A 26,197-nucleotide genomic window follows, 5' to 3' on the forward strand; every position below is an offset into this window, starting at 1 on the left:
AGCAGGACAACAACATATTTTTTTTACTGTAGCCCTATGTATTCAGGAAAAGGTTTGGAAAAAAAATTATCTGGTCACTGTCTACAGTAGCCAGAAATTTGTATTCCTGAAACTCTGCATGATTTCTGTACTTTCATATTTATGTTTGCAACTTCAACTACCTAGCTCTTTGAAATTCATCTTTTTGACTTCTGTTTGTGATGAAACTCTTATTGTGGCACATTTTATTGCAGTTTCTGCAAATGAAGAATCGTTTGAAGATTTGACAGAAGAAAGTATAACGCTTGCTTGGAATAATATTGCCAAACTAAAATTAGATGAGCAATATAAAATTCACAAAGAGTAGGTACTACTCTCTGCCTTTCGGTCACATATTTTGTTATATTTAACTGGGGGATAAGGGGCATCCGTGTGTCAATCTGAATGATGGGTTAGGGCTTATGGTGACTTTTTTTTTTTGAGACATCTTATTGATTTGGCTACAAAAGATGGTTTGAGTATATGACCAGTTATCAATCTAGAAAAGGTATTTGTCAGCTTAATTTTATTCTTTATACAGATCTACAGCCAAGTTCATTATCATTTTAGTATCTGAAGCAGGTATTGATTACTTTTCTCCAAACTTGTCATAGCAGCAGCTAGATAAATACTTCCATTTATTTGTATATTTGTAAGCCAAGGAGCACCTAATTTCTCATAGCATTTGATTTGAAAGTTTAAGTCAATTAAAAGTTCAATTGCTGCATACCTGGAGCTGCTCCTGTGTGAGCAGTCTGACAAGCCTCCAGCCATAGGTTGTCAGGTAATCCAGGTACTATACTACTGTTCTGATGGATTCATAGGGAGCCATGAGCCAATAGTACAGTTTGAGGTGAACTTTGAAAACACCTAACAATGAACAAGAGCAAACATATTTTCAAAAACAAGTTTTCCGTTGGCCCCATCCCTTTTCCTAGTGGCTAGACTAGTAGGAGGATGTCTTACTGACTGGAACTACCTTCTCTGTGATTATAACCTAATATAGAAAAGAGGTATTTCCTTGTCCAGAAAACAAGGCAGTATTTGCAGTGAGAAAGGTCCCCCATTACCAGGTTGTTAGGGGTTAAGAAAATCCTAATCCTGAAAACAAATTTTAATTTTAGCATCTAAACATTATTTTTTTCCAAAAATACTGAGTTAAAAAATAGAAGCAGAACTGTATAAGAGAGTTTTGGCAATACAGAATGCTCTGTGCTTCCTAACAGCTAACTCACTGACTTAAGTTGGTTGGTGGGTAAATATGTAGACTATAGCGACTCTGCCAGTATCAAATTCAAGGAGAAAAAATGTATGAATTCCAAATCCCAATACTCGAGGTACTCAATATCTGCTTGTAGGCAGGTTTCCAACTCTCTTTTTGTAGCTAATGCCAAATTGGGAAGATGGAATGTGAAATCATTAATCCTTTCACATGGGCATGTCCTTTCTGGTGAGGATGAAGTTCTTGCAGAACAATATGGGGGACCTGTACTGGTGTTTCACATATATCAAGGTATATTTTTGTATATAGGCATGTAACACGCCTCTGTAGTGTTTTTAATCTCCCTGAATGTCTTAACTGTTACAGAGATGAAATAACAAATTTCAGCTATAGTCAATTTACAGTATGGTGGTTAAGTTTTAAAACCTATGAAATCACCTATAAGCTTACTTGTATTAAACAGGGCAATTACTGGAATAGCAGTCACAGGCAATGGGTCTTCTGTTTTCACTACATCCCAAGGTGAGTATTATTGCAGAGGTATTTACTAGAACCTGCAGTGTAAATGCTTCAGTAATAGGTTGTAACACCAAATAATGTTTTGTGAATAAAACAGCGTGAAACTTTCAAATGTAGTTAAGATTGAATCCCTTGAATATCTTCACTGAGAGCAAAAGGAAGGCAACATTAAATGGGATTTTTCCAGAATCAGTTCAGGTTTTTTTACAGTCTTTAAAGGAGCTTTGCCCTAATCTGCTAGATGCAAGATTCTTGTTTTTTCCGTTCACACTCAATTACTTCTTATGAATACTGAAACATATCAAGCAATATATAAAGGCTTCTTCTGTTTGCTTCTGGATTGTCACATTTGCAAGTCACTTACTACAGAAATTAATGAACTGAAATATGTATATTTCTTGTAATTAAAAAGCTTAAGTACATGTATTTTAAAGTTTTGGATCTTTAATTCAAAGATTTCAATATTGTCTATATCTAGGCTTGAGAAGTTGGTAATTTCTCACTTTAGATTCTCAGTTCAAAGACTGAGAAATCTGTACCTCCTTTTTATAATAAAATACTTGAATATTCAAACAGGAGCAAAATTATTAGCTTCTATAATATAAAACAGTCCTTTTTATCTTTTGTCTGTTTTGTCCATTATCCTTAGATTCAACTTTGAAGATGTTTTCCAAAGACTCAAAAACACTCCAAAGAAGTGTGTCCTTTTCAAATATGGTAAGTTGCTGTCAAAATTAAAAGGACATCATTAAGAATCTTCTGAAAGCTACTCACAGAAACACTTCTTAGCATACCTCAGTGCTTTTTTTTTTTGCCTTTTTTTTTTTTTCCTTCCCCTGTCTGCCTCCTCAGTTTTACTGTGTGTGAATAATTTAGTAGAGTGAATTGAGATTCCCTGTCAGGCCTCCAGGGAGAGAGAGCACATTCTGTGAACACAGGAAGGGTGCATTAAAGGCTTGCACTTTACATCTGTGTTAGTGCTGTTCTGAGTTGCTCTGGTGTCCAGGGAAGGGATTGTGGTAGACAAAGATACTCTGGCATAAGCAGAGGTTGACTTCCTGAACAACCTTGAACTGCCATTCAGTATAAGAACAGATTCACAAAGCGTAAATGCCGCCCGTGTTCTCATACCCACCATTGCCGTACTGCTCCAAGGTGTTTGGAGTCCGTGAGTCAGTCAGCAGAGGAAAGCCAAGGACAGGAAGTGGAATCCATGCTGTGTGAACCCGAGGTATCCTTTCTTCATGAGCAGCGATCTCAGCAGCCTCTGAACATTTTTCCCATGCTTCTAAACCAGAAGTTGGAAAGGAATTTTCTACTTGATTTTCTGTGCTTGAGCACTGTGGCCAGAGCTGAGTCATTGAGATTCCTTCTCTACGGTCATGTTCTGAGCAATTTGTCAAGACAAGATACTAGCATGCATTAGCCCTCTGTACCCTCATCTCTATGGAGGGGGAGAAAAACCAAATATGTTGCCCAGATAGAAGCCATAATTATGCTCTAGCAGGTCCCCAAACAAATTTTAGGATCAAGACCCTGGTTGGTGCCTTCTGTGGTACAAACTAGCAGGTGAAATTATATACAAGAATTCTTAATGCTTTAACAAGGCAAACTTAGAAATGCCACTTCTTGATGCTATAGAAAGGGAGCTCTGCTGAATCCTAGTCCAAAACTTAATTTCTCATGAGGAGGCCATGTACACTCTTGTACTCTTCTCTCTCCGCCACCCCTTGTGTAGTTTCAGTGCAGATCTGTTGCAGCAAGGCCAGAAGCAATAGTCTTTTAACACTCTAGCTGCCTACCTGTTTTTTAGAACAGTTTACTGTTCATGTTTTAGATGATACTAGTAGAAGCACTGGGCTGTGTTGTTTTTGTTTGTTTGTTTATTTTGTTTTGTGTTTTTTTTTTCTTCTGCTTCCATTAATGGCAATGTAACTGAGCACCTGTCTGTAAAGAATGTTTCTTGCTGAGAATAATAGAAATTAGGTATCTGTTGTTTAAAAGAGCTGAGCAGATAAGTGGCTGTCTTGGAGAACAAGCATCAAAAGAAACCTATGGTTTTTGGTTTCTTCTTGCATTTAGAATTGACAGTAGCTTGCAAGATGAAAAGCTGACCCAGTTTCTCCTGAGTGTGGAATCACATCCAATGTACTTGGAAAAACAGCATTTTGAAAGAGGAGATCCATCAGTTCTACATGTGTTTCTGAACTTTAATTTTCTATTTACCTGACATTCAGTGTTCTTTCTTTAAAGGATGGTCAGTGTCCAACTTACAAGGTTTTACTTAAGTAATGTTCATGTAACACCTGTATGATGTTTTTAAGAAAGAAGTTACAATGCTTCTTGTTCTCCAGAAGCACGCTAATGTACTTCTCTTTGACTCGGGGTAAAAAATACAACATTGTTTTCTTTTTCCTTTTCCCTACAGGCCCTGTCATCTTGTCTAATCTTACCAGGAGATACCACTGTCATAAGTTCTTCATGGGACAATCATATGTGTGTATTTACTTCCTAGTGACTCTATTGAATTACATTGAGTACCTTGGTAATTATATTTATGGTTATAGATACAGAAGTTCACTGTTAACATGCAGTATCTGTACTTCTATGTTTTTTTCAATGGATTCCTGTTAGAAACTGTAGAAGCAAAGTTATTTTAATAAATTCAAAGAAAACTGTTTAAATTTTCTAAAGACATAATGCTATTATAACCCCTTCCTACTAGATATTTTTATTCAATTGCATTTGGAAGACGTCAAGACATCTTAATGGGACATGATGATGCTGTCAGTAAGATTTGTTGGCGTGATGGGCGTTTATATTCTGCGTCTTGGGATTCCACTGTTAAGGTTTGTATACAAATTTCTAATATTTCAATAACTATTTATTGCTGACACTTCATTATGCAGCCAGACAAATACATTGGAGTGGATGCACCTGTTGTAGTAGAATAAATACTTATTCTAGAAATAATCTTACTGTAATACAAGCTCATTAGCTTTACCTCAGCTGTGTTTCAAAGCTGAAGTGTTACTTTAAAGGAACTTCATTCATTCTAATTTACTATAAATTGGCTCTTTTGGGGGTGAACTGCTTTTGTTGAAGGAATGTGAATGTTTTGTGACCTTGACTGACAATTGTTTGCTGACTGGAATAGGCTTCTAAAGTGTCTAATAGTTCTGTAGCTTATTTCTTCAGCCAAGTGGACCAGGAACTTGCTAATCAAAAGAACATGCCTACAGTTAGATTGAAAGATAATTTAAAATTAAAAGTTACAGACAGGAAAAAATTTCCCAAAGTCTTCTGTCAATGGTTTTTGATAAGTATACATTCAGTGCAGTGATACACAGTCACTTAGGTAGGCTTCTGTAACCTACTTGGAGTTGTAATGATCATGTTTAATATGTTGCTCTGCTTAGTGTAAATGATTTATGGTGCAATTTGTTGTTGCTGTATTGTGCCACACAGACAAGGCCCACAGTTACACAAGCAGCCCTCTTAACACGAGAATTCAGTAATGGAGAAATTAATTCAGAGTTTTACTAATGCTGTCTTGAGCAAACTGAAATGTCTGTGTTACAGGTGTGGCACTGTGTTCCTGGAGAGACCTTGAGCAATAAAAAACACCACTTTGAACTCCTTGCAGAGTTAGAACATGATGTTAGTGTAAGTATGCAGATAGAGATACAGTATCTGAGAACGAAAGTCAAGATAATGTGTTAAAGTACAAGGATTGTCTTAGGGGATTGTTTTGTTTAGCTGTGAGGTTTTAGCTTTTGGGTGTTTTTGTTTTGTTTTGTGTTTGTTGTTGTTGTTGTTTGGTTTACTAGGGTTTTTTGTTGTTTATTTATTTTTGTTTGTTTTAATCTGAACTGCTCTCCAATTTTCCCTGCTTCCTTGGATGAAAGGTCCACCCCTGGGGACTGAAGCAACAGTGTGAAGAGTTTTGTTTTGTGGTTATTTTTTTTTTCATTATTTTAATTTGCCTTGCTCAGCTTGTATGCACAGTTTTCATTAAGGGGGGTGGGGGGAGAGAGGTTGTTTTTAGTAGTTTGGGGTGATTTTGTTTGCTTTTGAAAACAAATGTGTTTTTAAGTATTTTCATAGTTACTGCTTCCTTTCAATGTATCTTTTCCAAAGGCAAACTAAAACAGAGTTCTGAATTGTTCACCATGCTATAAAATATATCACTGAATTTCACTGTAAATTATATAAACACATTCTGTGCACCTAATGACACTTAAATCTAAATGATGTGTAATGTGCGCTTTTACTTACAGCATCTGAAGTCACTCTAGAAGGATATTTAAGTATTGTAAGCCTACTTGATAGTTTTTTTTTAACAGGGCACAAGATAAACAAGTATTGAAACAGTTTTCATAACATTTAAGAACAGTACCCGAGAGTATTGGAAACAACTGATGGCTAGGAAGTTCTTTAGGAATAAAGGAGAATATTACCCATTAGGGTAAAGTCATGCATTTAGGTGGGGGGTATGGGTACAAAGAGTCTGAAATGTCAATTTGCATTTCTTACTCTGTGAAGAAAAAGTATTTTAAAATATCGTCAAAGGGACCTATTTTTCACTTTTTCTAGGTAATAATTGTACTTAATTAAGGATGTTGCAGAATTAAATGTAAAAGCTTTTGTAAATAAAATGGCATCTTAAGATTTTTTTTGTGTATGTTTAAAACCTGTCTCAAGATGGCTTACATGAAAGAACAGGAAAATCATGGGATGTTTAACTTCCTAGGTAAATACAATCGACCTTAATGCTGCAAATACTATACTGGCATCTGGAACCAAAGAGGGTACCATTAGTATTTGGGATGTTACTACAGCAACAATGTTGCACCAGTTGCCATATCATTCTGGGACTGTGTTTGATGCTGCTTTTAGTCCCGGTATGTTGGATTTTGGTTTTTAATGTGCACTGTTGGGAATTTCAAAGGGAATCTTATTCCTGATTTCATGTAATACACTCTTGTTATTGAAATTACTAGTCTAATAGTGTTATTGAAATTACTAGTCTAATGGGAATGGTGGAAAGTGTCCCTGCACATGGCAGTGGGGTAGGAACTAGATGATCTTTAAGGTCCCTTCCAACCCAAACCGTTCTGTGATTCTCTGATTCTCCACTATAAAGAATTTATTAAGTCTACACAAGGCCGTACTAGACTGTAAACCAGTGGTCTAGACTAATGTTTATCATTGCATGCTTGAAGACAATTTACAGTAAACTTTGTATAAATAAGCAGGTCATGCCCATCACAGCAAGCATGCTGTACTGTAGACTACTTTGATAACTAGAGCTGCATGTTTAAACATGCTCTTTTTTGTTGTGTTTTTTGTTTTGTTTGCTCTTTTGCACAGACAGCAGACATCTACTCAGTGCAGGAGAAGACTGTTGTTTTAAAGTGATTGATGTGCAGACTGGAACGCTCATATCTTCTGTAACTGCTGATGAGCCACAGAGGTAATCCTGAGAACACAGACTATGAAGCTGCATGGCCAGCTTAGTTAACTGTGGAGGTGCTTAATGGTTGGCAATAGCAGAATGGAAAGGGTAATAATATTGAAGATTGTTTTACTGAATTAAATCAAATAGTTAATTTTCACTCAAGTGCAAAGGCTGACATTCTAGTAAGTTGTGTGCATTATAGTCAAGCTTTCCAACTGGAATGAAAACAAACAGGTATCTAAGCAAATAACTCCTGCTTTTTCAGCACCAACTTCTTCAGTTATTACCCTGAAAGTCATCTTTGCACTTCAGAAACATGAAGTGATGGAAGTGAAAGTGGTGGTTCATGGGAGCACTTGGGTGTACCACACACGTGTACAACTGACTGGGTCCTCTTGTGCTGTGGGAATACACTTCATCCCTCTGGCAGGGAAAGAAGCTGGGTCTAGGGCAGTCAGAAAAGAAAGTTTGGGTCATGACCTTTTAAAACGGATGTGGAATAACCTTTCCAGAAAGACTCTTAAATGGTAAATTTCCTTCAGTCCCATACCTCAATTTTCAATTATTTTTGGCTTTGTTTGGAATTGTTCAGCTCTTTTTACACAAAAGTTTAAAGTGAACTGATTAGAGTTAACTTTGCAGGTGTTTCAAATGGGATGGAAATACCATCTTATCAGGAAGTCAGTCTGGTGAATTACTGATTTGGGACCTTCTTGGTGGAAAAGTTACTGAAAGAATCAGAGGACATACAGGTATACCTGAACTACTCTTGTTCTCGAATTGAAGTTTCCAATTTTCTGTCCATGTTGGTATTGACAAGTTTGAGAGTCATCTGCTCTGCTTTTGAGTGGTTCCTGATGTTACCTGAAGCACCAGAACACCAGAAGGAGGTACACATGAGCCTCCTAGGAAATGTAACAGTAGTGAATGGTACTGCTCTTTACAAGACTGAAGAGAGGCAGATAAGTTGGGATTTTCTAATTCATATAGCATCAAAAATATATTTTCTTGTACTTCATAGTACAAATATAGTATAGACTACCTTATATCAAAGTCTGTCCAGACCGTAAATCTAACAACAATTAAGTTAAGTTTGCTAAAGAAATTTGTTTTGGTTAGAGATTTACAAATATCTTACATGTATGTGCATAGTCTTCAATACATGAGAAACCAAAATGTATGAAGGAGGAATAACTATCTCAGTTTTATTCAATTTGCTTTTAAGGCTGCTTTCATGAAGTTATTTCAGACTTCCCTTCTGTAAACTTGTCTATTACAGCTCAAGTTCCAGAGTACATCAAGCTGCATCTAGAGAATCTTTAAAAGTGGGCCTCTAGGCACATGCTATAAGATGCTACATACTTTTAATATGAGAAGTCTAGATGATGTAGGAAAATTCTTTCTGGAGACGCTTCTCCCCTTATCCCAATGAATCCTTTTGCCACTGTGTTTTCTGCATTGTACACTGGAACTTACATTCCACTTCCAATTCCAAAAATCAGCCGAGGCAGTATAGCATGAGATTACTACTGTGAATAAGAACAGCTCCCTTGCAGCCTAATCTTCTTTGCATTACATTCACACTATATAAGTATATAGTATATAGACATTAAGTATGTACTGATGTACTAAGTATATATTGATGATGCTAAACTATTTTTAAAAGATATGTTCCATTCTCATGAGTACCACTTGTATTTTATTTTCCCCCCCCAGGTGGTGTAACGTCCATGTGGATGAATGAACAATGCAACAGTGTTATTACAGGAGGGGAAGACAAACAAATCATGTTCTGGAAACTGCAATACTAAGTGCCTTTCCCTCCAGACATTTAAATGAACTCTTTATTTTAAACCAAACCTTTTAAAGGAACTTAACTGTGTGCAATGATGGCTGCTGAAGTTCGACCAGATAGGAAGCTCTGTTCACCTACAACTTCCTAGATTATGGTGACTTCACTGAGAGCTCTTAACTTCCACAGTGTATGTATTTTTCATGGACTATCATTGAAAATGCTTGTCTAAAGTGATATGAGATAACATTAAAGACCTATTTTTCTGTAATTAAAGATCTCTTAACTGGCAGTCATTGTTTGATTTACATAGACTGTATCAATGGCATGTTGTCTGGTTTAAAAGAAGACTCTTTTGCATTCTCAAGTCTTTTAAGGATGCTTGCACCTCTGTGTTATGTCTCATGACATAACGTATGTACCTTGTGTAGGAAACATCTTCCTAGTGAAGATGCATACAAGGGTAAAATGCAAAAATACTACTTTCAACACTTACTTACTGCTAAGGCAGCTGTTGGGCTGAGCAGTGGTCAGTTTAGTGCTGTCTAGTTTCCAACTGTCATTATCTGCAATGGCATAGAGAAGAATAAGAACAAGTTCTATATTGTTTTTTCCTGTTATTAAAAAGAAAATGGGGGGAAGGATACACCTAAAGCCACCCTATTGTAGTAGCCTGAAAGGAAGGCAAGTATAAAACTGGTCCCCTAGCAGAGAAGTAATACATACACATAATATGTTGATATAAATCTTCCCTAATAATTGGGTTTTATTACTGCTGCCTTTTATCACTTCTGTTACTACCCTTTTCTTATTCATCTTCACCTTTTCTACGTGCTGTTTCTATATGCTTCTTTCAACTCAAATAGGCTTTGGGATGGCATTTCAATACAACTTTCAAACAGAGCTACAACTTCTGGCTTTATGTGATCCTTTCTGTCTTAACCTAGGGTCAAAGTGGTGTTGTATTGGGCTTATTTTCCCTGTAGGACTGAAGACTATGTTTCCCTGCAAGGAACTATTCTGAGGGTAAAGACTTCAGGTAATAGCCTTTAAGTGGCATATTTAAGAAATAGTCACCTGCAGCTGTGATTTTCATCAGTGTGACCCATGATTATTATTTCTCTGGTATTCTCTATGGCTCATACTAAGAAGCTTTGCTAATATACTAAGAAGCTTTGCTAATGTCTCCAGGACAAACATTCCTCTAAATTACACTGTCAGCCCTTTGAGTCTCAGGACTGAATGCCTTGGTTTTGAGACTTAACAGCTATGTCAAGAGGCAACTGTTTCTTTAGTTAGCATTGTAAAATAATTGTTTTATGGTCAGTGGCATTATTTATTTAGCCATTTTTTATGATGGGATTTAAACCTTCTTCTCAGTGTTGTAATGGCATAGAGTTAAAGCAAACTTATTTCATCTACAGTGCTCATTTGGATTAATTGAACTTTATGTAATCAATTATTGTGTGGTGAAGGCACACATAACAAAAAAGTTAAGCCATATCACATGCACGTTCTGTTACCAGACTCGATCTTGCAGGAGAATGGTTGGTGTTTACTCTGCTTCTTTGCTTTTCCTTTTCTGTATTTCCCACACAGAGCTGTACATAGTCAAGAAACATGGAAATCAAATTCTACAAATGCCTGGAGAGGTCTCAGGTGCATTTTGCAGCATGTTAAAAGTTTTAATTGTGCCTGTCATTGTTCATTTACCTCTACCCTACTGTATTTCATCCCTGGCCCCCAGGGTTAAGCTTTCTGCATACAATACCACTGTGAGTTTAACATTTGCACTGCAATTCATTTTCCATTTTAGCAGGAACTGAGTAAAAGGTACTAGCCTACAATTTTTGTTTAAACTATAATGGGCTTGAAAAATGACAAAGAGCTACCCTTCCCTTTTCACACACCTTTTTTTCCATGTTGTCTCATTCAAGTTTCAGACAGGCATGCTCCTTTTGCACTAGAGGGCCTTCTCTGCAGCATGTTGGTTTTTTTTTTTTTGCTCATCTGTGTTTGTTCCTCTAACTTTTAACTGTTTAAATTATATATATGTAATATAAAATAAGCATAACACTTACACTCAGTAGGGAATTGAAGGAATTTAGTCAGTGAAAAGCTGGTCAAGCTGGTGTTTACAGGTTTGAAAAGGTTTGCTTAAATAAGGGGTTTTAAAGTTTGAAGGGGTATAGAATTGTCCCCTGCTAAACAGTCTGCTCCTAAGGAGAAGTTGGTTAGAGATAGAGACCATACATTCTTTGGGCTACAGGGGTTTCATAGCTAAGTAAGCTACTGTGCTAGAGTTCCTTAAGGTTACTGGCTACAGGTCACAGGTTCAACTCCCATGCTTCTGAGCCATACCAAGGCTGCATGAAGTCATCAGCTACTGCCAGTAAGTGCTTGCCCCACTAGTTTTTAGAGACAATCCAATTAAAGTGGCTCCCAGGAAGAATTTGATCACCACTGCAACCTGAAGTAAGATACTGGTTTTCTCTCGCAGTAACAGAGAACTTCATTGGAGAAGCCAGAAATGGCTGAACTTGAAGTGCTAAATTTGGCAGCGTTCCCAGGAAGAAAAGTATGTCTGTGCATTCCCAACTCCATCCCCCCCAGTGCATTTCCTACAAGCTGGAATAGCTACAGCTAGGTACACTGCCAATCCCTTATTAGCATACCTGGGACTATACTTATTGCAGGGTCAAGCTATGAACTGTTTGTCCAGCTATGACCTGTTTTATTAATTGCACTTGCACTCACCTTTTGAAATATTTTTCAGTTAGATGGACAAGCACGTAAGTCAGGTACCATCTTCCCCAACCAATTTTGGATCCTGGTTCATTTAGAAAAGGAAATCTAAATTGATTTCCCACACCTATTAATACCTATACTAAACTAAAATTACTTGCGTTGGGCTATTGCAACATGTAAGACAGACAACTTCACAGCTAGAAGCTAGAATAGAACATGAAAAAAGAAACTGCTCACCACCTGGCATTTCACTTCAGGTCACTTAACTTAAAAACCTGAGTTGAACATGCCTGGGACCTTTGTTAGAAAGCTATTTAAAACTTTATTTCCTACCTCGTCTTTCTTGCCAGCTGAAAGTGACCTTGAAAAAACCTGTCTCAGCTCATCTTAAGAAGATGCACACACCATCTAAAGTTTCAGTCATTTATTTGGTTACTTCTGAATCTTTAAGAACTTGGTTAAGGCGAGAGATAAGCGTATCAGTTACAATTTGTATAACAAGTAATAAAAAGATTTGATTATCTGTACACTACCTTATTTAATATACTTACTGAATGATGCCTTCAGCTATATTCAGCTTAGCTGGCATACTTGTGTAAACAGAATTTACTAGAACAAGAAATAAACTAGTACTAGCCATACTTCTAAATAGGCTATTTCATATCTACGCTTGCAAACAGAAAGCAGTAAAAATACTTGTTTCTCTTAAACATACAAAGCACAGCATTGCCCTAGGTAACAACACAATTTTGCAAGGGATATCTGGTTCCTTTAGTTGCAATGGCTTATACGAGTAGTAAACTAAGGAAGAGATCTACAAAAAGTCATAACACAATTGGAATTTCACATTCGTCAAGCATATAAGGCTACAAGTTCTACAGTTTGTGAATAAACAAGATATGTTGAACTGTAACATTCCCAGCCATTATATATGCAAATGCTTGATGCAGCATATCTTCTCTTGGCCTCCAGAAAGGCTCATGTGCAGAAGAAAGAAATCACTGAGTATAATAGCCCAAGTTTAGTGGAATTCTCATCATATGTACGTACAGACACATGTACATGATGCATGTTTAGACTTCAGGAATAGAGTGATCCATCAGGCTTTTCATAATGCTAGTTGCCATCCTATAGAAAAGGAAAAGTCATTCAGTTTTTTAAGACAGATGTGGAAGCCTGCTAAAAGCTTCTGTTCAGTGTATCTTTGTCCTTGCTAGCCCTTTAATTCAATTTAAAAAGGGTCTCTCACTCCACCATTTTAACAAATACATTGCTATAGAAAAGCTGCACTAAACAGCGTAAGTAAGAGATGCCCCAATACCCAACATTTTGTTAGCAGCTGGGTCGTGATACAAACATCTTTCAAGATGCAGACATTTGTGCAGAGCAGTATCACAAGCAGGAGGGAAGAAAAAGGCTGGAGGGGAAGGGAATATGGCTGTTCTGGAAACAATTTTGTAGGAAGAGCGTACAGTGGGGGTGGGGAGGAACACTTAATTATACTTTAAGCATTCAACGTGTTACAATTAATTCCTAGCAGCTTTAAGACTTTTTTTCCAGGAGAGATTTAACTGTAGAAAGCTAGTGCAGCCAAAGGATTAGAGAAACCCAACTATATCCTGCCAAGAATCATGTTCACAGCACCAGAACTAGCTGCACTAGAAACATTTTAGTTGCAAGGTAACAAAGACTTGTATTATCCATGTACTTCAAAGTGCTCAGATACAAATTTAGTCCAGTTATGTTTAGAAGAGGGCTTTTCAAGAGAATAAAAGTCAAAGGAGCATCACTAACATATCAACAGTTTAAAAACAGAACGAAATCACAGTAGTCTGATTAAAACCATTGGATTATGTACATTTTCAGACTTCACCTTAACTAGTCCTTCTATCAGGTTTGTTCTCATGGCAAGACCTAATTGCATTTTATTTAACCTGCAAAATAATTATCAGCTTTGAGATAATTAACACCATGGCTGCTTTATTTGATTGTTACCTACCTCTTTATTATATACTCATAAATACTGGAAGGCATGATGGTAATTGTCACTATGTTTCCAGCTGTTGCCAAGATGTCTGCTATCTGGGGGTCCTGTTATTGAACAAGAAATCATATGAGCAACATCACTTGAAATAACCAATAAAGCAGCAGTTCAGGAACTTAATCTAGACACATTCATGCAGCTTAACAGCCCCACAACTCCTTTCTTACAGTATTTAACCTTCAGGGCAAATCACTAAGCTGCAGTGCTAATGAATTTCCTACGGAGTCACCCCTTACAGTTCCCTTACAGGAACTCACTGGAGTAGGGATACAGACATCCTACTGTAATTTGACACAGGCTGGCAGGGGAAACATTCTGCTGTTGGCAAAACATAACTTAAAAACTGAGAACCAACTATAAAAGGTAGAGAGGAAGAGAATGAGTTGCCTTGCCTATAGAAAGGAAACCACAGAGAAGCAGAACCCTCGAAACGTACCTTCAATCCAATGACGTTCTGGCCATTGATTTCACAGATGTTATGCTCTGTAAGAAGTCCATTTCTCGCAGCAGAACTGTCTTTCACTATTGAGGTTATTTTTCCATTCTTGAATATGAAGCCAACATGCCCTGTGCTGTCTTTGTGCATCGTAATAATTCGTTCAAAAGGCCTGTAAGAAACAGAAGAATCTTAAAATGCAAGAACATTTTCAGTCTACCAAACCACAGAGAGAACCACACGCTATTTCAGTACCTTTGATTTGCAAAAAGTTAATGTAGTTGATGTATGAGTCTCTAAAGAGTACAATGAAAAGTGGTAGGGGTTTAACTTCATTTTGGGAATACTTGCTATTTTAATCTCTTCTTTCTAGGCTGAAGTCACATTCCATATGGAAATTTGTTTTTAAAGTTTTTACGTTTTCCCTTTTCTATAGGTATTCCACCCTCTGGATTACTAATAAGCCACCCACCCCCCAACAGCCAACCACAGAAATGGCCACTCAAACTTAAGTTTTGCCTAACAAATGTTAGCAGGTAGCTAAAACACTGCAGGCCATTTTGACAACTGTAGGTGACTGCATGATTCTGGAGATTAAAGGCTTCTCCAACAACTTTTCCACTGTGTTATAGACAACGAACCTTTAAGTTGTCTTAACTTCTTAAGAAATCCAGCAAGAGGGCAGAAGTTGGGCGCAGAAGTGGTAGACAGTAGGGAATCTACCACCACAGTATTTTGATTTAATACAACAGAAGTCATACACCCCCCACTGGGGTCAAACTTGATTCTTAAACACAAAAGAACATTGAAAAAGTTTCTGAAGACATGTACTTAGTCACATCATGCATCATCTGTCTTCTCAGCCTAGAGACCATGCTGCATCTGTCCCATTACTACTACATACAATAAATATCCAATATTGATTAAAAACATACTGGTTTATCAAGCATACTTTTAGTGAGCCTGGCATGAACTCATATGTAAGCAATGAAGTTCACAAAAAGAGTACCATGCTAAATAAAAATGGAAGTGAAAAATTTAAGCTCATTAGTACAGCGACTATTTTGATACTGTCTTTATTGGTATTTCAATAAGTAGAAGCTTCAGTAAGTATAAGCAAAAGTCGTGTCAGAAAAAGCACAGAACTCTTGAACTCAGAATTTAAGTTATGCTATCACTCATTAGTTTATCTTGAAGATGTTAGGCCTCATCATGCCCAAGCAAGAGGTGTGCAATGGCACTTTGAGTTAGTGACCATTTTGAATATTATTTTGACTATTCCTCATAAAAAGGAACATTTCTAATGATCTTTATTAGTAAAGTATACAGACAAACACATTTTGTATGCCTGCCATGCTTCTCAAGTGAGGGAGACCCAACTTCACAAAGTATCCATCTCCAAGATAGATAACAGTCTGTATCTGTAGCGAGCCTTACCTGTCCCGAATGATCATTGAAATCCTCTCTCCAGAAGCCTGCTTCAGAACTTTGTGTGCTTTATCAGAACTCCATCCTGCACAGTTTTCACCATTGATCTGCAGAACTTGGTCCCCAAACCGCAGACCAGCTAGAGATGCTGGAGAGTTTGCTTGGACTAACTGGACAAATATACCCTACAAAAGAATGGGGCATGGTAGAAACAGGATGTACTTCCTTAAATGTGAAAGCCAATCACAGAATACACAGCCCTTTGGTTTTCTGTTTTTGTGTAATACCAAGCAAACGGACAAAAGGAGAGACAGTCAACAAGTGCTTAAGATGCATTTTTGAAATTTCAGTCAGTTTATAGATGTCTTTAAGAGAGTGACAGACGTTCACATTAAAATAAAGTTAGGAAACAGGCAAGTCTGTTCTGTTTAGATTTCTTGAAATTAAGAGACACAAGCTTCACAGTAACACCTTCCTTGAAGGAGTAAATACTGTTGTTTTAACAAGAAATCTGAAAAACTAGATCATACAGACTGGTACTAAATTTGCATGTCTGCCTGTGTATTTGACTACGAATTCCCGTGCAAGACAGTCTACATATAGCTCGAGAAATAGATCAGCAATACTAAGAACTCTATAGAAGGAAAAATCTGCTTTCTCAACCCATTAGTCTTCAACTTTTTACTGACTGCTAGCACCTCAAGTAAAAAAAGTGTTAAAAACCAGAAACTATTACCAGTCAAAGTACCCCCAAAACCAAATAAATGAGGTCAACACAGAAGGTAGATAAACCCTCCCATGGGGTGAGGGCAGGCAACAGAGAGGAATTCACACTACTTTCTAGGAAAAGTCCAGTATTTCCTGGGGTAGAACTACAGAATCATTTTAATCCTATGTGAAACCTTGAGTAAATAAATGACCTGGCCAAACCCCCCCCCCCCCCCCAAGAAAACAGACAGACAATGAAGAAGTGTCATTTTTCACACTGAGAATCAGAAAATATCTAAACAGGGAAGCTCTAGAGCAGACAACCTCCTGGATCTTTTGGCAGCTAAGAAGAGATTCTGAAACTACTCTTTGTATGTAGGTAAAACCCTCACTATCCTAACTTTTCTCATGAGTAGCATATTGCAAGAGCTTATAAAAGGAGAGGTATTTTTACACCACACACTTTTCTCTGCCTACTGTTGAGAACTTCAAGACTTCTATCTCTACCTTTGTGGAAACACCGGGAAGTACTTAAACTGCTAACTAGACTCACAGCAGCTCTGCAAGGTCATTTTATACTCTGAAGAGATACTACAAGTATTCTCCAGGTGTTATATGAAAATAAATTGCCGCTATAAAATCAGATCTTAGTCTATGCCCTAGTTTCAGATCTAACAGAGGGTTTTCAAATTCTAGTAACAGATAAGCAAGTCCCATGACCATACACTAATTCAACTACTATCTTAATCCATCAGCAGGATCTGTAAAGGCAAAAACAAACTTGTATACTTACGTTGTCAACAGACTTAAGGCGAAGTCCTATTTTTCCATCTTGATCTTTACACAAAATTGCTTCACGGATGCCTTGCTTAATTTCTGCTCTGCGAATTCCAATATCATTTCCAGTCACTGGAGCTACCATGTAATTAGTAGAAGGTCGTGTTACCAGTTGCTGATTAAGACAAAATAGCCAGACAACTTAATTTCAACTTTTTAAAATACCTGTATGTCAGTTTATATGAAGTGATTAAAAAAAGAGAAAAGAAGCAAAAATAAAATGCAAGTCACGACACCAGTTCTTCCCTTCCTCCCCCCCAAAACTGGAAGTATACTGCTCAGTTTAAAGCTGTAGAAAAATAGGCTCTGTTACTTAAAAAAAAATCATTTACCGGTTAGGTGAGGTACATACTATAAATAAGTCTACTATCTAGAATCGTAGATATACATTTAGTCTTTATGCTTTCAGTTTCCAAAGCATGCTTGACTGATACCTACCCCTTGTGGCTGAGCAGCTGCTGCCACTGGTAAGTTTCTCTGCACCTCTTCTTCATTGAGGCTCAGGCCCATGTACTGAGAAAGTTCTGGGTATAATCTGGGGTATAAACCTATATGAACGAGAAAAACAAAACCGTTAATGTGTGTTCATTTAACAGAACAGTATATTGCTGTCACACATACAACAACTTAAACAAGTCTTGCAGTATCATAATGTACATAACTTGAAAATTACAGTGGAAGATCCACCTGAATCAGGACTGTTATTCTAGCCCAGCTGAGAAAAGCAACTACAGGAGCAGTGCTTTTGAGATAACTAAAAGTTCTCCACATTCTTTAAGTAATTCCATTCATTCCTTTCTTTTATGGCACAAGCAACATTAGATATATGGTGATGAGTTCCAAAACCAATGTTGTGCTCCAGTCCACGATGACAAGCCCTTCTTTCCTCCAAAGTTTACGGGCAATTAGTGGGGAACTACTTATTCTCCCTCCCACCCCCACATCAGGCTAGCTGGAGAACACGGGATACATTAGAAAACAGCATGTGAGGGAATGGCATTGACAGAAGTGAGCGTGCAGTGCAAGAGGAATTCATGGAACCAACAGCTACTGAATGTGTAGTATCTGATAGTCTTAAAAAAAAAAGAAGAAACCCCTGAAGCCTATACAAAGAAGCAACACACACAGAGCAAACATGACTATAATATTCTTCATGAGAAAGTAGCTGTCATTTTCCCATAGCTTCAAATTGAAGTCTTTTTTAGATACAGTCCTCATACCAACAGAAAAAGAACAGTGGACCTTAAAATATCCAGCAGGACATTCCTCCGCTCTGAGAAGGAGCAGGTGGCTGGGAATGGGAGAAAAGTCAGATTTGTCGGACCTTGAGTCAAGCCACTCTGGAAAGAAGCTTGATGCTGCTCTTGACATTCCACAGATAATTAAGTGATGCTATTTAACAAGAAGCAGTTACCAGAACACACGCCCTTTTGACCAAATCAGCGGAGACAGAAAAGGCTGCTCAGAGAGCTAAGTGATACAAGGGGCAGCCCTGAAAGCACGCAGGCTCCCTGATCCACACAGATGACGTTTTTAGTGTTCATTTATGGGTATATGTATAAGAACAGCTATTATAAGAATCCACACTTGACCAGAAACTGAAAGCTACTTTTCCAAGAAGGAACTCAAAGGCCATTACAAGGAATTCTAATCCCACCGAGAAACTTTTTTTGCCCCTTAATACTTTCAGCTGTCACGTGAGCATCCTGTTTCATATGAGAACTGTCCAATCTTATTTCCAAACTGGTTTCACTGACACAGATTAGTAAGCCTCTAATGAGTACTTCTGTGGCTGTCTTCTGCTTGCCTTGCAAGCCCCTATGATTACACACAATTAAAGCTTCCCAAGACTTCTGCAGTGACTTGATTTTTCTCCTTCATTCTTCATAAAAGACAACAAGATTCATTCTACATTGTTATTACATTCTCATTCAAACGAGTCTCCAAAACAGCAGAAATCATCACCAAGAGCTGTCAGATGTATATTCTCCTGCTTTTACCAAGACAGGGATCCCCCATGGGCTTGGCATGTCCTATAGATTGTTAATAACATATCCCAAGGGAAAAGTGATCTAAGTGATAAGCAGTCTTCAGCCACACGCAGCTCCTGAGCAATTTCCAGACAAGCTGATGTTAAAATGTCATTTGGCCAGCACTACAGTAGACACAGAATTTGCAGGAGAATTCAAACTCCAGACAGTCAAAAAAAATGCTGCCAGGGAGAGGGACTGCTGAAACAAACTTACTCTAATGAGGTTAGGTCAGGTAAGAACTTAGATCCTTCCTGGATTTAAGGTGAGCTGTATAAAATCCATCCTTAAAGTGATCTTAGATGCACCAACTCCAAGAGCAGAACTGGAGACAAAGGTACACCTACCATGCTTTAATATCTGATCCACAAACATTCTTGATGGCTATTCCAGCACTGCAGCTGGTCATGCTGGTTAGCGATTTTAGGTCCTTTAGACCGAACATAACTTAACAGCTCAGAATTCAAACATACCCATGCATATTTGTGGATGTATATGAGCATCAGGTAAACAGGAGGAGATATCAGTCAATACAACTTTAGGTCTGATGGATTTCCCAATAGATATTTGACCCTAAAATCTGCAGGAAGCTTTATGTTGCTAGCATGACAATACTGAAGTTCCACTTCCCTATTGACAGAGATTTGAGCTTGTTTGTTCCCCAGCAAGCTCATATGCTGGGGGTGGGGAAGACATTCAGACTCACGCTGCTCTCTGAAGCTTACAAACACATGATAAGTACATACTTAAGTGTTTGAGGTAAGCATTATTGAGTGATCAAACAGTACCAGCAACAGATCTTGTTATGTTAGGCTCACTTAAAAAAAAAAAAAGGCTTCTTAAAGCTACAAAAACAGTTCGTATTTGCCACTTTTTTTTGTTTGCACTTGGAAGCATTTCCAAAAAGGCATGGCCTCACCCTCAGCAAATAGTTGCATGTTTATACGTATTTGACTGTACTTTAACTATAGAGTTTCATAACTGCTTTCCAAAACGTTAGGATACCACACAGTATATGACCTTACCTCCATCTTGGGGAATAGGAGCAGAAGCTTCAGACAAGATTGCTGGATTAGCTGGATTTGAAGAAAAGGCAGTCTGAGCCTAAGAGCAAGGAAACTCGTATATGTTATCTTGGAAAAGAAGAATTATGAAATCTTTACTATGCAGCCAGGAGACTATGCATTATTTTACACATTGTTACCATTATCTTGAAGCTCTGAAGTCAGCTGTTTTCTTTGAAACAAATAGTTTGATAATACTGCAGCATATTGTATTAAGTTACGTCAACAGGAACTTGTACTGTCCTCTGAGATAGCTGCACAAATAACACAATAGCTGCACAAATGACGTCAACCTCAGTTCCAGTTTTGTTATTAAGCAAGTTAAAGAGCCTAGGATCTCTCTGAAAGATACATTAAACTTGGCTGACAAACTTTAAAACTTAAAATTATAAAAGAAGGTCCTTTGCAGAGTGTTTTGTAATTAATTTTTTTTTCAGTTGAATGGCAGTAGCTCTACATTTTCACTGCTTACAGGTATTAGTCATGAGTTCTGCCATAGTCACTTGCAGGTTGCAATTCACATTCCACACAATTCAGTGGTACTAGTTTAACACCTTCTGAAAAAAAATGGACCTCCTAAGAGTTTTCTACAGGAGGTCCCAAATGCACAACTTATCCTACAGTGAAAACGCTAAGTTTAGTTTCTATATTGCTGACTGACTTGCAAATAGAAGAGACATTATTAAAGTAAGCCAATTCCCTTCCTTCTCACAGTATCTCAGCTACTTATTTTTCACTGATCATGAATACATGAGGCCAAAATAACAGGCCTCTGCATGGTAACCTAAGTATGACAGAACAGCTATCCCAGTATCTCTAAGATAGAGATTAAAGGTGGGGAAAAGTTTCAGCACAATGAAAACTATGCTGTACAGGACACATGAATCACTTAATTCAACAAGACCATTGAATTACTTAATGTTTTTTACGGAAATAATGTTTAAAAATAGAAGATTCCATAGTCCTCTTCAGGAAGTTGTGTTTAGAGAGAAGTTTCAGAGCAAGAGTGACTCATTATTTATCAAACATATTTAGAAGAAGTGTCTCCAACTCAAATGCTAGACAGAAAGAACAGGTTAGAATATTTAGTGCAACAAGTTTACGTTTAAACCAGCAACCATTTTAAACTCACTGATTTGCTGTGGACACAGATTTTCTCTTTCAGTACTCAACACAGAGATACCTTACTTCCATTTCCTCACTGCTTCATTCAGTGGTCACAAAAGATAAGTTGTAAAGAGATCACACTTAGCATTTAGATCAAACTCTAGCAGTTGATCTGTAGCTCCAGGCAGGGTGGGTTTGTCTGGGGGGTAAATTTAGTGTTACCCAATTGTATCTTCACATAGGAAGCACGTGGGACATGGCAGATGGAACAAAGAAGTCCCAACTACAATCCTAGCCTATGACTTCAAGGCTCCAATGATCCTTAGAAGTGCAATGGTAAAACATTTTATCACAACTTCAATAGAACTGCCCCCTTCCCTGTACTAAATACCAACACATCTATTATTGCCACCAACACTATTTTCATGAAAGCCTACCATACCTGAATAACTTTGTCCACCTTCAGATCTTCCAGGGAAGGATAGAGAGACATTTTGATGCAGTCTCACTGGGTTGCAGGAAGACACAGAACAGGGAAAGCAAACAACACAGGGTTAGACATCAGGTATTTACCTAGCATTACAACTTAAGAAACAAAAAGAGAAAACAGACAAAGCATTAAATAACTTCAGCTGTGACCTGCAAGTCTCAGCATGACAGATACCCAGCACTAAAGACAAATTCCATTAAGGCTATCTATTTAATCTATTATCAATAATAGCCTTTGTATAATAGGCTTTATTTACTATACTTAGTGATGCCAAAGTTTAGGTCTCGGCTATGAGAAATCCTACACGGAGAAAACCGTTCCGCAGTAAGTATCACAAAGAAAGAGCGTAGGAGGCCATGATGCAACAATGAGGAGGACTGAAAGAAAAATCTAATCATATTTCTCCACACAAGTACAACAGTAATCTATATACAACTGCGTAAGCTTTCACACTACTCCCCGAAGTATCTAAACACTCTGATAACTTCTGATGTTCCTATAAAGGAGTCACTCAGAGCTGGCTTCCCATGTCCACTTGTACCACATTAATTGTAGCAAGAGACCCTGAGCCAACCAGATTCGGTCAGTGGCGAGTTTCAAAATCCACAGGGACTTCAGCCTGCCTCTCATGTGATGTTGGGAAAGCCCTGTGACACCATTAACAGGAAGTAATAAAAAACACTTCACATGATCCTGTAATGCACCATACAGACACTCAGCTCTGCTATAGCTGGGCACCAGAGGCTGTAGAAAATGCCATTTTCAAGAGATCCTTCGCTCAAGTTCTCGCCAAGGTCAACAAAGCTTTTCAAGAGAGTAATAAGACATTTCACCCCAAATTATATGAACATTTTAACTGAGAGGAGGAAGGGTAGAAGAGGAACAGAAGCAGAAGACAACAACATAAGACAAAGTCTTTCAAGTTACATATGGCTCAGAGAGCACAGTTAACTGGGCAGCACTACTAAAAGCTTCTGGTTTGGGGATTAATTTCTCATCCAAACTTTAGAGGTCCTCATTTGCGTAACAAATTAACTATAATTCCAGACTAAAAGCGACCACTATATAAATCCTTGAGCTACTGCTTCTTCACATGCAGATGCTGAATTGATTAAAAAAAATCTGATGCCTAACATGACATTGCAGGAACACAATAGATGTCTCCTTGCATTACATCAAGGTCACTAACAGCTTTTCTTCTTGTTCAGCAGAGTGCCCAGGAGCTCAAGTATCATGTCAGACTGCAATTAAAACTTCAAAAGAGCCCAAAATGTGGCAGGGATCTGAACTGTCCTGACATAACTGGCCACACGTTTGTAATTACGTGCAACTGACAATTTTGTCAAGTTGCTGCAGCTAAACCAAACATAGCTAAGACCTGGAAGCCTTAAAAATTAAACACATTTAAAGTGAGTTTAAAATTCTATTTTAAGGCAGCATTGACCTGAAAGCAATTAAATGCTTTTGCTCAACCAAAATGGTAACAGCAAATGCAAACCCAAGCCCAGCAAAACCCTTGCTCGGGTACGCAGTCCCTGGGCACTGCACTCTGCTGCTAATACCAATAAAGATGTACACGCATCAGGCTGGCCATCTCCTTCCACGCTACATCAGTCATGGTGATTTCAGCTGCAGCACACATTCGAAGTCAGCAGTCAGCACCCCACGGGACAGAGCGGTCCCATCACAGGGCAACGAGGGGAGCAGAAGCCCACCGTGAGCTCCAACATCTGCACGGTAGCGCAGAACGCACCCAGGGTCTGCTGGGTCTCTGGTCCCAGTGACCACATCCACATGGGCAAGCTTCCACCTGGACCAGCTTTGGTTTCCCTCCACAGACCACTCTCATCCTGCCCTGCGATCTCTGGTCACACTTGCCACAGACGGTCATCTGAAACTTCTTCTACTTTATTATGAGGAACGTGGAGCTTTCTGTAGAAGAGTACTAGCAAAACTCAACATATATTAGCTCCCCAAACACTTCAGAAAGCACTCCAGCAGCTTACCCTGCCGCTTTGGCACCGCCGCCCAGGCCACCTCCCTTCCCCAGCTGGAAGCTTCCAAATCCAACCGTCTGTCACGGCCACCAAGGAGCTGCCCTGCCAGCTCCCTCCTTAAAATCTCACTGGTTACTATTTCTGGTTTTTCAATAAATAGCCAGAATAACGGTCACCCCTGTCACTGCATTCAGTGAGCCTGTCTCTCTGCATACCAGCTTTGTTGCTTTTACATCAGCAAGGAGCTTTTTCAATTTCCACACAGGCAGTTGTAACACCGAAGTACACGTCTAACCACTCATTAGGTAACGTGAGACGCCCCAAAATACCCTATTTAGTTTAAAATATGACTGTTTAGCAACAATCGTCACTGTCGGGGACTGCCAGTAATCTCAGGAAGAATCCGTCCATGACTCACAACAAAAACAGACTTGAACACGAAGTTTGAACAGCCATGGCTTTCTGCAGGATCTGGGGAGTGGTAACCACAAAGCGGAGAGGAAGGGAGGTGGGCGACTCCCCAGTCTACACCGACACGGAACTATTTGCCCTGATTGTTTACAGGCTCCTACATCCTGTGGAGGACACACATAGTAGTAACCTGAAGCTTCCAGGAAAGCAGAAATGAAAGCAAAAGGAGAAAGTGCCAGTTTCCGAGTACCCTCAAGCTCAGAAACCCAGCTGCCAGCCCCACCAGCAGGTTGTCTCACCAAGAGGATCCTATTTACCAAGGGAAGTGCCTGACCACTGGGCAGAGACCATAGACACAGGCAGCACTCGTGACAATCTTGGGCTATCAGCAGGAAGTTTTGTATGTAGGAGCTGGCTCTTACTACACACAGTGGTTCGACTGGAAGATGACGGGCTTCCCGACATTGGTTGGGTCGGAAACAACAGAGCTGGATGTAGGCTAAGAGCCAACGAAGTCTGACCTGTCCGTGGCAACTGCTGTCTCTGAAAGTGGCAGCAGACGGTATTTGGAGGGGGTAAAAGGGAAGGAATAAAAGCATTTTATACCTGTAGAGAGATTATACCAGGCCACAAAACCAGCACCTACGGTATTGGTTTTGGCTTCCCGAACAGCTAGAAAGCCATGAAATGAAGTTTTGTCTTTAAAGGACAAAACCTCCCGAAGGTCGAGCTGAGACAGCACGAACACAGGAACTGTTTTGCAAGAGGTGTCCTCCAATAAAAGAGGAAAAAAAAAAAAAGTGTTTTTCTTCTGATACTATCTAATCGGCCTCTGAGCATTTGCTCTTGCTATGCACTTTGCTCAGAAATCTGCTGCCTCCATTTCAGACCTGAAGAAGGGCTCACTCGCCCCAAAAGGCACAACACACCCACACCAGCTCTGCAACATTATGCAGCCCTAAAAAGAAGGCCCTAAAAAGCCCTAAAGCCCTAAAAAGAAGGCAGTACAGACCCCAAACCCCCTCTCCCCCCAGTCCCAAAACACTGAGAGGACGCCAGCGCACACAGACTTTATTTATTCGCGCTTTTCCTTCCACGGCGACCAGCGGAGCCCGGTGCGGGAGGCAGCCCCGGGAGGGAGGGAGGGACGGAGCCGGCCGCCCCCCGGCACCGGGCGCGCCGCGGCCCCACGAAATGGCTGCTCGGCGGCTCCTCCGCGCCGGGCACGGAGCGACGGCCGCGCAGCCTCCGCGGGCGAAGCCCTTCCTTCCCTCCTTCCCCCGATACCGCCGCGCCCCTTCCCCCTCTTCCTCCCCCCTTACGCTCCCCACAAGCCGCCCCGTGCCCAAGTACAAAGAGGAGCGAAGACCCCCGACCCCCCCCCCCTACCTCCGGCCCGGGCGGCTGCCCTCGGTCGCGGCCCTCAGCGCAGGGACGAGCGGCGGCACCAGCGGCTCCGGCAGCTCCCGGCGGCGCCGCTATGAGGGGAGCGGGGGCGGCGGCGAAGCTGGCCCGGCCCCGCGCATGCTCCGGCGGCGGAGAGAAGGGGCCGGGCCCCGGCCGCCGGGCGGCGGTGGTGGCCGGAGGGGGGGAGCCCGGGGCTGGGGGTGGCCCGGCCCCCCACGGGGAAGGGGTCCCGGCCATCGGTGCTTTGCCCTTGTCCCTCGTTACATGCGGTGCCTTGCCCGCGGCGTGTTGCACATCTTACTGCCTTCTCATCGCTTGGTTGCCTTGAGGAAAGGCTCGTTTTCGTTTTATATCCATTGTCCTTTTTAAAATCAAATTCTTCCTGCTGCGTCGTTTCGGTTACTGATTTATTTATTTTTAATCTCGTCTTGTTTTCCCTTCCCTCGTCATGCATTCGTAAGTCCTGACGTCGCAGAGC

The 26,197-nt window shown here is 39.7% G+C and overlaps 2 protein-coding genes across 6 annotated transcripts in view; one reads left to right on the forward strand and one right to left on the reverse strand.

The window, feature by feature from the left end:
- Positions 1-9,304, forward strand: part of NSMAF (neutral sphingomyelinase activation associated factor) — a 37,832-nt gene extending 28,528 nt beyond the window's left edge. For 4 of the 5 annotated variants that reach the window (XM_083827131.1, XM_083827133.1, XM_083827132.1 and 1 more), the window contains 10 exons: positions 234-342; positions 1,704-1,762; positions 2,409-2,476; positions 4,188-4,255; positions 4,485-4,608; positions 5,342-5,425; positions 6,513-6,663; positions 7,133-7,235; positions 7,863-7,972; positions 8,937-9,304. In XM_083827131.1, coding sequence (XP_083683257.1) covers positions 234-342; positions 1,704-1,762; positions 2,409-2,476; positions 4,188-4,255; positions 4,485-4,608; positions 5,342-5,425; positions 6,513-6,663; positions 7,133-7,235; positions 7,863-7,972; positions 8,937-9,031 — 971 coding nt within the window. In that variant the 3' untranslated portion in view covers positions 9,032-9,304. Of the gene's footprint in view, positions 1-233; positions 343-1,703; positions 1,763-2,408; positions 2,477-4,187; positions 4,256-4,484; positions 4,609-5,341; positions 5,426-6,512; positions 6,664-7,132; positions 7,236-7,862; positions 7,973-8,936 lie in introns of those variants that run through there. The other variant, XR_014580807.1, reaches the window with a different exon arrangement.
- Positions 9,305-12,169: 2,865 nt separating this feature from the next.
- Positions 12,170-25,856, reverse strand: SDCBP (syndecan binding protein). The gene is made up of 9 exons (XM_083827144.1): positions 25,702-25,856; positions 21,857-21,922; positions 20,269-20,347; positions 17,652-17,761; positions 17,170-17,328; positions 15,678-15,853; positions 14,241-14,412; positions 13,760-13,851; positions 12,170-12,888 (listed from the first exon to the last, which is right to left on the reverse strand). Exons 2-9 carry the CDS (start codon positions 21,905-21,907, stop codon positions 12,834-12,836), a joined length of 894 nt encoding a protein of 297 aa, XP_083683270.1. The 5' UTR covers positions 21,908-21,922; positions 25,702-25,856; the 3' UTR covers positions 12,170-12,833.
- Between the last annotated feature and the right edge of the window lie 341 nt (positions 25,857-26,197).

This window comes from Anser anser (genome assembly GCF_964211835.1).
Source record: "Anser anser genome assembly, chromosome: 2".
NCBI lineage: Eukaryota > Metazoa > Chordata > Aves > Anseriformes > Anatidae > Anser > Anser anser.